The sequence below is a fragment of the Cryptomeria japonica genome, chromosome 1 (genome assembly GCF_030272615.1).
Source record: "Cryptomeria japonica chromosome 1, Sugi_1.0, whole genome shotgun sequence".
In the NCBI taxonomy this organism is placed as follows: Eukaryota; Viridiplantae; Streptophyta; class Pinopsida; order Cupressales; family Cupressaceae; genus Cryptomeria; species Cryptomeria japonica.
The window spans coordinates 88,133,628-88,145,320 of NC_081405.1; the positions used below are offsets into that span (position 1 = coordinate 88,133,628).

General features: G+C 39.0%; 1 protein-coding gene across 2 annotated transcripts; it reads right to left on the reverse strand.

Annotated features, from left to right (window-relative positions):
• Window positions 1-6,171: 6,171 nt before the first annotated feature.
• LOC131041995 (ankyrin repeat-containing protein At5g02620) lies at window positions 6,172-8,518 on the reverse strand. Of its 2 annotated transcripts, XM_057975281.2 has the most exons (4): window positions 7,738-8,518; window positions 6,991-7,496; window positions 6,683-6,889; window positions 6,301-6,594 (listed from the first exon to the last, which is right to left on the reverse strand). In XM_057975281.2, the coding sequence occupies exons 1-4, from the start codon at window positions 8,363-8,365 to the stop codon at window positions 6,589-6,591; spliced, it is 1,347 nt and encodes a 448-aa protein (XP_057831264.2). In that variant the 5' UTR covers window positions 8,366-8,518; the 3' UTR covers window positions 6,301-6,588. The 2 variants fall into 2 exon arrangements, with proteins under 2 accessions (XP_057831263.2, XP_057831264.2); XM_057975280.2 differs by having other exon boundaries at window positions 6,172-6,889.
• Between the last annotated feature and the right edge of the window lie 3,175 nt (window positions 8,519-11,693).

Consider the following 11,693-nt stretch of genomic DNA (forward strand, 5'->3'; position numbering starts at 1 on the left):
CTGGATTCCCATAAAGATTTGGACTTCTTGATGCTCCAGGAACTAAAATCTGTTAATTTTACATTAAAAACCAATCTAAATGTCATTTGGAAAGACTTTATCAAGTTTTGCTCCAGTCATCTCAAGGGTAGGGGAGGAGTTGGTTTGCTTATTAGCCCCAGATGGGCGAATTTCATCACCGATAATGGTTGCTCCCCTTGTAATAGGGTTGTTTGGGGCCTCAGTTAGTATTAACAATACCCTCCTTGGGATTTGTAACATCTATGCGTCTAATAACTATAACGAAAGAATTGCCCTTTGGGATTGGATTGCCTCCCTCCCCAACATACCCTGGATCATAGGGGGTGATTTTAACATGGTAGAACATGGTGAGGACAAAATGGGAGGCACAACCTTTTGCTGGAAGGGTTTTGAGAAAGCCCATTGGGATAGAATGAAACAGGTCAGAAATCTATTTGACCCGCTGCTTGGCAAGAAGGGTGAATCCAAGGGACTATGGAACACATGGTGCAATTCCCAACTAGGTCCCAACAGAATCTACTGTAGGCTCGACTGCCTTTATGCTAATAAGGACCTCCTCTCATTTGCCCCTAACACTTATAATAACCCTGTCATGGTTTGCCCCTTCACTCTTTCTGATCATCACCCCATCTCTATCCATATCAGATTAGCTGCCCCCCCCTCGCCAATAGGTTAGGGCCTAGGAAGTTCATACTCAATACTCGCCTCCCCCAAGATATGGATGTGCTCTCTGCCATCAACATTATCAGACTGATCAATAAAAATAACAAGGATCTCACGTCACAAATTGACAGATGGAACTTTAATATTAACTCTTGGCAAAAACTCCTGCAAACGATTGGTCAGAAAAGGGCCAAAGATTACAGATATGAGGAAAGCATCCTCAGCAACAACCTCTCCTAGGTGGAGAATGAAGCCCAGTCAGACCCCTCCAACCCTAAACTGACTGCTAATGTGGCTAGTGCTAGGGATGCACTAAGACAACACTAACAAACCAAGATCAAGGGGGCCATGATCAGGGCCCACACCCACTGGCTGCAGTTTGGTGACAAAGGCTCCAAGTTTTTCTTTAACCTCCTTAGGCAAAAACATAGACGGGAAACAATTGATAGAATCATCATTGATAATGATGAGATCTATGACCTTGATAAGATTAAAGAGGCCTTTGCTCTCTTCTATCAAAAGCTATTCACCTCTAAGGAGTCTGAGGTGGATAAGACTCTTAGAATCAAATTTCAAGCCATCATCCCCAGAAGGATCTCTGAGGAAGATGCCTACCTCCTGAAGCGGCATTTCTCCCTTAATGAAATCCAATGTTCCATTAACTCCCTCCATAACGATAAAGCTCCAGGGCCTGACGGGGGCTCCCTATTGAATTCTATAAAGCTAATAGTGATTGGATCTGCTCTGACCTACTGGACGTTTACAACGAGGCTGTCCTTAAAGGCTCTCTTGGAGGTTCTATCAACAAGGGAACTATCAAGCTCATACCCAAGGATGGGGATAAGGCCCTCATCAAAAATTGGAGGCCCATCACTCTTCTCAATGTCTCCTATAAAATCTTGGCCAAAATGCTTGCTATGAGGCTGGAAAATATCCTTCCTAGGTTCATATGCTCTACACAGACCGGGTTCATTAAAGGTCGTTATATTTTGGAAAACCTTATCACCAGTTGGGAAACTATGGATTGGACTAAGGTCTCTGGGCAAGATGCTACTATGTTTCTCCTAGACTTCGAAAAAGCCTATGATAGGGTGGAATGGGGGTTTATTCTCCTAATGCTTGAATCCTTTGGCTTTCCTAGGGAATTTTGCTCCTATGTTAGAGTCCTTCTATATGATGCTTCCACGCAGATTGATGTTAATGGCTCCCTCTCACCTCCTATTTTTCTTTCTTGCTCCATTCGCCAGGGGTGCCCTCTGGCCCCTGCCCTATTTGTCATTGCCTTTGATGCGATATACTATCTTCTTAGAGATAGCTCGCTCTCCCCCAAAGTAAACAGAGTTAGGCTCCTTGATGACAATGAACTTATTAACATTCAATTTGCTAATGACACAACCCTCTTTGTGGAACTTACCAAAGCTAATATAGAGCACCTTAATCACAAACTTCACCTATTTGGCTCTATTTCGGGAGCTCGGATTTCTAAGGCCAAGTCAACATTCCTTAGTTGGAAGGAGCGTCCCCCAGAATGGTTTGAGAACTTTGAATATCAATGGGGTGGCCCATCCAAGCTTGTTAAATACCTTGGTGCTCCTTTCTCTGTATCCCCCTCCCTGAAGGATATGTGGCTCTGGGTTAAAGAGAAAATTGAAAAGAAATTGAACAAATGGAACAATAGATTCCTCTCCCTAGCTGGGAGAGTTCAAGTTTGCCAAAAAATCCTCTCATCTTATAATATTTACTATTCCTCTACCTGGATGTTTAGCAATTACCAGATCCTCGATATTCAGAAGGCTATTAGACAGTTTCTCTGGTCAGACGGTAAAGGCAATAAGAAATTACATGTTGTTAATTGGAAGTGGTGTCACACTGAGAAAACTCTTGGTGGCCTTGGGTTAAAAGATCTTAGGACCCAAGGTATTGCTCTCACGGCTAAGTGGATCTTTCATGCCTTGGAAGGGAAGGAGCTCTAGAAAGTTCTAATCAGAAGCAACATTGAGAGGGTTGTTCCGAAAAAGTCCAACACCTAGAAAGGGTTACCTTTTGTTGATCTCGTGGCCGATAATTTCCCTATCTCTGTCCAAGGCTCTTGTGTGTTTAGGTCTATTTGGAAGGCCTGGGAACATGTTAGAGGATTCTTAGGAAACACTAGTGCTAGTAGTGGTGACCTTATCCATGGTGAGAGGTCTATTTGGTGGAACCTTTATCATGCAGGCAAGCCTCTGGCTCTCACACAGGGGTGCTCGGCTAGGGCCTAGACCAACAAAGGCATTAAGCTCTTCATTGATCTGCTGGAGCATGGGAATATTCCATCGTGGGAAGAACTCAGCTTGAAATTCAACCTTCCTCCCTCTCAAAAAAGAACCTATCACTTGATTAAGCAGGCTTGTGTGGATCTTGGACTACCTAAGGAGTGTTGTGTGGACTCGCATAGTTTCCTTTCATTTAATTGGGTTGATGATATTCCTTTGTCTAAAATTAAGGCACAAAATGTATATGCTAAGCTGAACTCTGATTCCTCTATTATCATTCATGCTAATATGTTATGGTACGCTGACCTCTCTGATCTACAGTGGCAGAAAATCTTTAGCAGGCTTTGGAAAAGTCCGATTGAGCCCAAACTCAAGTGCTTTAAATGGTTGTTGTTGCTGAATAGGCTCCCTTTAAAAAGGAGCTGTGATGATTTTGAGCTTTGTTCTATTTGTAAACTCCCTGATACTGGAAGGCATATCTTCTTTGATTGTTCCATTGCTAGGGAGATCTGGTTAATGTTTGGTTTTTCTATCCCTGACCTTATAAACACAATGGAAGCTATCTCTGGTTATATTCATGGCTTAAAAAAAGATGCTAATATATTTTGGTTTATTCTATCTACTAATATCCTCTGGTATATATGGAAGGTTAGGAATGCTGACAGGTTTGAAGCTCAAACTAGGGCCCTTACTGAATCTTTCCGAAGGCTCACTTTTTTAAAAATGGCTATGCAGGTTACTCTCACCATGAACATTGAAAGGAACAAGCTGCTGAGATTCTTGAAAGACGACCACGCAACCATGTTCGTGTATGAAATGAAAGATGGGTACGAATGGAGATGCAACATGGACAACCTCTCATCTTTCGAAGAGGCGCTCAAGAGGCTGAACAATGAAGTTAGAGACAATAGGAAGCCCTCCTACGACCAGGTGGCAATGCTATCTCACACCCTGAGCCATAAGAGCATTGTCTGGATGGAAGGACCGCAGGGGTGGATGGCTTGGGTGGAGGCCATTAATGGCATTTTGTCCTAGATGGCAACCTTTCTCTTTTATATTCTCCCTGTTGTATACTTTCTGACCTTTTATCTCTTTTTGGGTCATGCACTATGGAGCAATCTTAGACTCTCATCCTAGTATAGCTTCTGTTTCTGTTGTCATGTGGCGATGACAACTATCTTTTTGTACTATTCTCCCTCGGTTTTTAATATAAAAAAATATTTATTGTCTACAAATTAAATTTTAAAATAGATAAATATTATCTTTAAATTCTTAATGGTTTGCTTATATAAGTGACAAGATCCAAAAATTTGATTTAAATTGTTGTTTAACTATTACATTTGAATCACAAAGCAAGACACATTATTATTTCAAACCAATAATATAAGCATTGGATCACCACACTCTTACACATCACTCAAAAGATTATAGAGAGCTAGAGGTTCTTGTATAAAATATTCCTCTAATAAAAAGAAAAAGATAATATAAATATATTAAAGCGAATTTCTCACAAGAACATATAGAGGAGAGGACCCAGTACTACCCATAGTTGTTAAAAGCAACCAATCATATGATGCCACATCAGCTGCACAACTATGGGTCTCTCTTTTGGGTCTCACTTTTTTTTGGGTTGTTTTGGACACCTTGATAAAAAGCATGCTGATATGGCATCATATTTGATGATGTGGCTCTGAAACCTTAATTATAAGAAGGGAACTTGCCAAATAAACTCCTGTAAAAAATTGAGTGTGATTTAAAATTTCTTTGAGAAGTTAAGATGCTCAACTAGTAAATCCTCTCCCCTAAATAATAATGAAAGAATATAGATACATATAAAAATTCGCGATAAAGAGAATGACCCCACACCACTACATCCACTAGAGGGTGGAGGACCGTGAGAGGTCCCACTTTAAAGGAGTATGAGGGTTGGGAGGGTGAAGTAATTGTATGGGAGGAAATGAGGCCTCGAAATAGGAGAGCAAGGGGTCCCACTAGATGTGAACCTGCACTACGCAAACAGTGTAAATGATCAGGGGTGGGGCTCTTCTCTTTCCCTTGCTGATGGAAAAGAAATGAGAGTCAATGGTTATATAAAACAGTGCAAATGATCCGGTAGGGCTCTTCTCTTTCCCTTGCTGATGGAAAAGAAATGAGAGTCAGTGGTTATATACTAGGAATAGAGGACAGCAGGCACTTCCATGGAGGCTTGGTTTTCTCCACTTTTAATGGGTTAATATCTAGGACCTACTCTGCAAGATTCCAAATCCAAAATGCCCGTGTCAAAGCCAAGGCGGCAACCCGAACTTCTCAATCGGAATATGACTGCTTTAAGCAGAATTTGGATATCCCTTTGCATTACCAGTGGACTCCACCAATGGTAATCAATCTAGACAATCAATCTTGTCATTCAATGCAGTGAAGGTATATGGCATATTCTAAGTAGTTCCAGAGATAAGATTAACATGCGTTTTCTATATTTGCAAATTAATAATTGCAGTCATTGTTCTCTTAATTCAAGTTCTGAGTTGATGAAATTATGGTGGATATTGGAATAGTATGAATCAATCAAATATGAAAAGAAGGAAAAATTTAACAATAAAACAGAAATTCAAAAATTGTAAAAGATTATAAAAATATACCTCGTGAACAAAAGCCTTGAAAAAAAAAAAAAAACTTATCAAATCTTAAATTGATTGAAGGATTAAAAAAAAATAAAAATGTCTACATCATAATCTATCTATCTAGACCATTTCTTGATGTATTACAGATGGAATTTAATTAGGATAGAATACAAAAACTTGAACTGAGTGATGATTGAAACGCAAATCCAGTTGAAAAAGGAATCATCACGAGGAAATGCCATATTGTACTGGTTTTGATACAGGTCACCAGCGATGGCGAGAAACGGAATAAGTATAAGCTGAATTTCTTGTTTATTCTTTGCTTTTGGCATGTCAAGGTGGATTTGTTGTATTCATCCTAATTAAACAGGGTCCTACAGTAAAGGCATTAAAACTCTACTTAATGGATTGATTGTGCTATACAATAATGGAGAACAAAGCCCTTTTAGTTAATGTCCGTAGAATCTTTTCCTGCACAGGTGTATGCCAAAATAATCTTGGCTCAAATTTGGCATCTCGTAGATAATCTGCATGTAACAATCGAATGAAAAAAAAGTATCCACATAAACACTGCTGATATTTGAAATCTGAGTTGGGATTTCTCCCATTCCAGGGAACAAAATTGCTATCATTGATGATTGGAAATCAATTAAAGCTTATATGTCTTTAGGAAGAAGATTCAAAGGGCGTCTTCTTCTTTACCCAGCCGATTGCGTTGAGAAACAGGCGGGAGAGGAAGAATACATACAATATCTCTGATATTAAATAACGTATACCCATAACGAAGGCCGCTGGAAATAGTAGTACAAACCAAATCTTGTATCTTTCTGGCCCAAAAATGAATTGTTTGGAATGAAAACTAATGACGAATATGGTAATGGGAACAAAGGACAGCATAACCCATACAATCACTATTAACCATCCAGATGATTGAATGACCAGATGTATGGCTGTTCCAAATGCTACCAGCAGGGATATGAGTGCAGACCATAATAGATAAATACAGTATAAAGTCTCCACTGGATTTCTACTCACACCTGCAAGAATAGCTGATGCAATGGAAGTACAAAACGAGAACACATCGCAAATCACAAACAGTTTGAAGAGAAAAGAATCGATAAATACAGCTGTTGGTTTGCCTCCTGGATTTAAGTCCAGTCCTCCTGGTAATGTAAAGACTGCTGCAAAGGACACTGTGGCGATCAGCACTGCATTTATAGATATACCCTGGCCTTTGAACACTAGTTTAGTAGTTGCTTTCCTTATCCATCTTGCATCTTCCAGCATCTCTGGAGTCACCACAGCACCATTTACTTGCAGCACTTCTTTGATCTGCAACAACAAAATTCTCTATCTCTGAGTGACTCAAACAATAAAGCAGAGGGATTACCTAGCCGAGTCCAGATTTTTCTATACAATTTGAAATCACTTACACTGCTGAAAAGTGCTGGATCTGTATCAAAATTCCTCATTGCAATTTGCAACGGAGTGTGTCCGCTGTTGTCGCGATGATTAAGGGATCTTTTCGACATTAAAGATAAAAGCATATTTTTGAATTGAAATAATACAGCAAAATTGGATTCCTCAGAAATCCGGACCGCACTGATGACAGCTAAATGAAGAGGTTTTCTTCCATTGCCGTCGACCAGTTCTCTACAGTCTCTGGCGTACTTTAAAATAACCTTCACAAGATCGTACTTCCCCTCTTTGACTGCTATGTGAAGCGGGGACTTTTTCTCCTTGTCCTCTCTGTAACACAAGGAATTGTCTTTTTGCAAAAGCAATTCTCCAATTTTCATCGTGAATTGATAAGATGTCAAACCGTCCTGAAAAGTAGAAAGTGGAGGAGATAACGCAGCCATATGCAGGGCCGTTCTTCCAAATCCATCGGCTTGCTTCACCATTTCAGGCCTCTGTTCTACGAGCATCATAGCTACACCTAAAAAAATTATATGACAAAGTGTAAGCTAAGCCGGACCTTTCTGGAAATATTAAATCTCACACTCACTCGATTACAAAGGATCTAATTTGATCTATGCATACAAATCCGTTTATCATGATTTCTAAATTCATCTTAATTCTAAATGTGTTAATTTTCAGGCACCGTAACCCTAAATTCGGAAACCTTGTAAATATGGAAACATTAAATGGGGCTCAGTGAATAGGAAAGCAAGAATTACCTGTGTGTCGATGGAAGACGGCAGAGTGGAGTGGCGTTCGGCCGTCGGATCTCTTCGTGGCCTTGTCGGAAGTCATTAAAGGCAACAATATCTGAACAATATTACAATGGCCGCCCTCACAAGCTGTAAACAGGGCAGTTTCACCGGCATCATTAAATGCACCAACAAGACCGCCATCATGATCATGCTTCAGTAATACTTCCAGGACCTTCTCATTTCCCCCTTTTGCGGCTTCATGGAGAGCAGTGTTTCCCTCCCAGTTCACCGCGCTCAAAATATCACCAGCCTCTATATCTCGTTCAATTCGTCGAAGCAATTCTTGCACCACTTTGTCATGGCCATGAAAGGCTGCCAGGTGCACTGCAGTATTTCCATCTGAATTTTTTGCCCTCAGAAATTCGTACCCTACTACCGAATTTCGATTAACCACTTGCAGCAACTTTTCAATGAATCGAAGATTACCACAAGAAACTGCTATATGTAGTGCAGAATTCCCAAGAGGGGTAACCTCATTGAGAACATCAAGCTTAGCCCTGAGCAACTGGTTAAGTGTATGCACGCTCCCTACCACAGAAGCCCTGTAAAGCCTACTGTCCATTCCTTTCAAGAAATTAGCAGTTTCAACCATAGATCTCAGGGAAGCAGAGTCTGGGATATTGCAATCAGTGGTCTACACACCAGGCAAGCACTGACTAGGGGGCAGACAAGAACTGGCTAGAGGACTCTGTCTTGATTGAGATGCTATCATTATTTGTGGGACCTAAGGAATGGAGTGTTCAACCATTAACTATTTGTTCTTGCACTAGCTTTTGTTTTTAATTATTGAATCAAAGCAAATACAAGAATGCTTATTATACAAAGAATGAAGTTATTATTGAATAAAAGCAAATACAAGAATGAAGTTATTATTGTTTACATTCAGAAGTCATTCTTTATTATTTTTGGTAAAAGGAATAAATATATTGGTATGTGGAATTGTATCACATTTTAAAGTTAAGAATGTGGGTGTCCACATACTTAAAGAAAATATTTCAAATTACAAGAATTAGTTATATGTATGCATACTATTTATATAATGGTATTTATATTAAGTTGTCAAATATATATAGGTTTTGTAAGGGTTTTGGTTTAGTTTAGTTTGTAAGTTTCTTGTTTTTGTCATTATGATTTATATTGTATTAAAAATAAAAGTATTATATTTACCATAAGAGTTTTAATTAGTTTAATTTACTTTTTGAATGGTTAGCTTTTATTTTTAAATGCCTACTAATCTTAGCAATGTAATGTAGGATTGGACATACAAGACAATTTTGAAAGTTCATTCCAAAACTAGCTCACAACATAAACATATTGTGACGTTATCACACATCGCCCCATTGCAATTGGGGACCCTAAATTTTCTCTTTTTAGGGTTTTTGTTTTGCTTAGCTTGGCATTATCCTAGATGTTAACCTTTGATTTTGAGATGAGATTGGTTGTGTGAATGTCAGAGTTGAGGTCATGTTGCTAAGTTGATAGGCGTTTGGTTGTCAGTGATGTCATGTTGCAAGGTCACTTAGCCTCAAATGTTGTCGGGAGGCTAAGAGTGCAGGATGTCATTAGGTGTTTAGTGATTGGGTAAGTAGTGGCAAGTTGGCTTGTAGTTCCACCAGGAACTACAAGCAAGGCACCTTGGAGCCATGAGTTGTAGGATCATATCATGTAGCACCTAGGGGGAGAAATTGCAAAATTTTGTCTAAGTAAGACTCAACCTCCTTACTTCATGTATAATGTTGTGCAAGAATACCTATCAAGTGCGCACCATTTTCTTTCTACTTCAAAAATTGGTTAAGTGTGGCCCCAAGGAGAGGGGGATCTTTCACCATGTTTTATGCATAAGGACCTTCAAAGTGTGCCTCAACACCACATCGTGCACTAGCCCTCTCAAGATCCGCTCACTCCACTTCCTTTGTGCAAGTGTAAGTAGCATATGTGTTCTACACTTCCTCGTGCATGCATGCACCTCTAATGTGCTTCCTTTGAGTCTAGGTGTTGAAGTCTCAATGAATGCTAGATCAACCTTCATATGCGCTAAAGGGGGAGGTCTTGGTGAAATGTTTTAAGTGTTGCAACCCAATTAGCATATTATTTTATGCATGTAATAGCCTTAATCTTGTTCTAGCATCAGGGTTAATGCAAACACAACTCTTGGATGTGCTCTTCTTTGCACTTAGTCCCTTTTTTAAAACCTACCCACCTTCTTCTATGCTTATATGTTTTTCAAATGTGTTTAACCTTGTTGTGCACATTAACCCTTCATTTGTGCTCAACATGTTTATACATAGAGGCCCCTTAAACCTGCTTCTCACCTAATGCAAACCTACCCTTGACATGTGCTTTGACCTAGGCATAAAAGCCATACCTGTAATCCTAAAACTCAGACCTGATTTGTAGTCCTAAAGCTCAGAGAAAACCCAATCATGATTTGAAGGCGAGTGTGGATTGTGTTGATGTTTCAACGCTAGCTCCTATTTGTAACCTTTCAAGGATGAATTCACAAATACAACTAACCTAGGGAAAAAGGGGAACACATAGTTGACTTTAAATTATCCATAGCCATATGAATTGAGCACTTGCAAACTGTTCCTAATTGGCTTAAGTTATCCTATTTAAGGAGGAAATCAAGAAAAATTGAAAGGCAAAGTGGATGGTCTTAGTGCCAATCGACCTAGGAGGGCTTTGAAATTATTTAATTGCAAATACTTAAGGGTTCAGATCGACCAAATGTGATTTCAAGTGCTAAGATAGCATTTTTAGCGAGCAGATTGGAGTGCGAATTGGAGGAGTAGAATAAAATTAAATTAAAAGAAGATCTAACATTGTTTGAAGTGTTTTTTTACAAGCATACTTGGAGTGAATTATTTAGGAGACACTTGAAACAACTTATACCGATAGATGGTGCAAATTTAGAGAAAGAAATTAGACCTAAAGACAGTTGTTGATGTTGAAGATCAGAAAGAGGGTCTTTTGTGAATGAAAGGAAGGAGATTCACATGCAGATTTGAGAAAATTTCATCACTAAATGAGGTAATTTTTAGGGTTTAAAACTACTATTTCTAGATTAATGAGTGTAAAATTAGAGGTCATAAAGGTCTGGTCTTTTGGGAATTTGATGCAAAGTGGAGACAAGGGTTTTGTTAGGAATCTTTATGTGTGCGGGAAAAGTGGGAGGATGAAACGGAAAATGTGATTTCAAAACTAGTCCACACACTAATGGGACTCTTGGTGCAAGTTATGGAGTTATATTGAATAACTCAACTTCCCAAGGGATGTTCCATTGTTCTCTATCTCACAAGACCCCTTAAGCCAATTCCTTTGCTCTCAGATCATTGAGCAAAGTGACTTAGGGATGACAACCATGAGAATGAGGGATATTGATCAATCTAGCATGAATGCATTCCTAGTTATGCATGATACTAAATCTAGCATGATTTAAACTAGCATGGATATGATAATAAAATAAAATGGTTAGTAGCATTTATCCTAACATGCTATGCTAGTCTAACATGATTATTTATGTGTTAATGTCAATGCCTATTTAAGATGATATTAAGATTATTTCTATCAAAGAGAGGCTAAATGCTTAATAAAATGACTAGATAGGAAGATGAGATGCTTAGTAAAATGTCTATAAGTTTGATACTAAAGACTTGGATATGAAAACGAGAGAAGGAGGGCTCTATTTATAGGAAAAATAGGGCAATGGATGGTCAAGATTGGATAATCTTCTCAAGGGTCAGGATTGAAAGCTATCAATCCATGTTTACAATTTTCACCAATGAAATGGTGACAATTGTCAACATAAGACTGCTTGAGAGGAGATGTAAGAAGCATTAAATGCTTGAGAAGACCTCATGGTTACCTTAGGAGGTAAGGGTTAAGGTTAGGTTAGGATTACCCATTGGATAAATCTTTTA

Bases quoted from the DNA above. Each gene is read 5' to 3' on its own strand.
- LOC131041995 (XM_057975280.2), bottom strand. From the start codon at position 8,365: ATGGTTGAAACTGCTAATTTCTTGAAAGGAATGGACAGTAGGCTTTAC. The intron at 7,497-7,737 runs GTAATTCTTGCT...TAATTTTTTTAG, and splicing joins CGTCTTCCATCGACACACAG to GTGTAGCTATGATGCTCGTA. The intron at 6,890-6,990 runs GTAAGTGATTTC...TTGTTGTTGCAG, and splicing joins ATCCAGCACTTTTCAGCAGT to ATCAAAGAAGTGCTGCAAGT.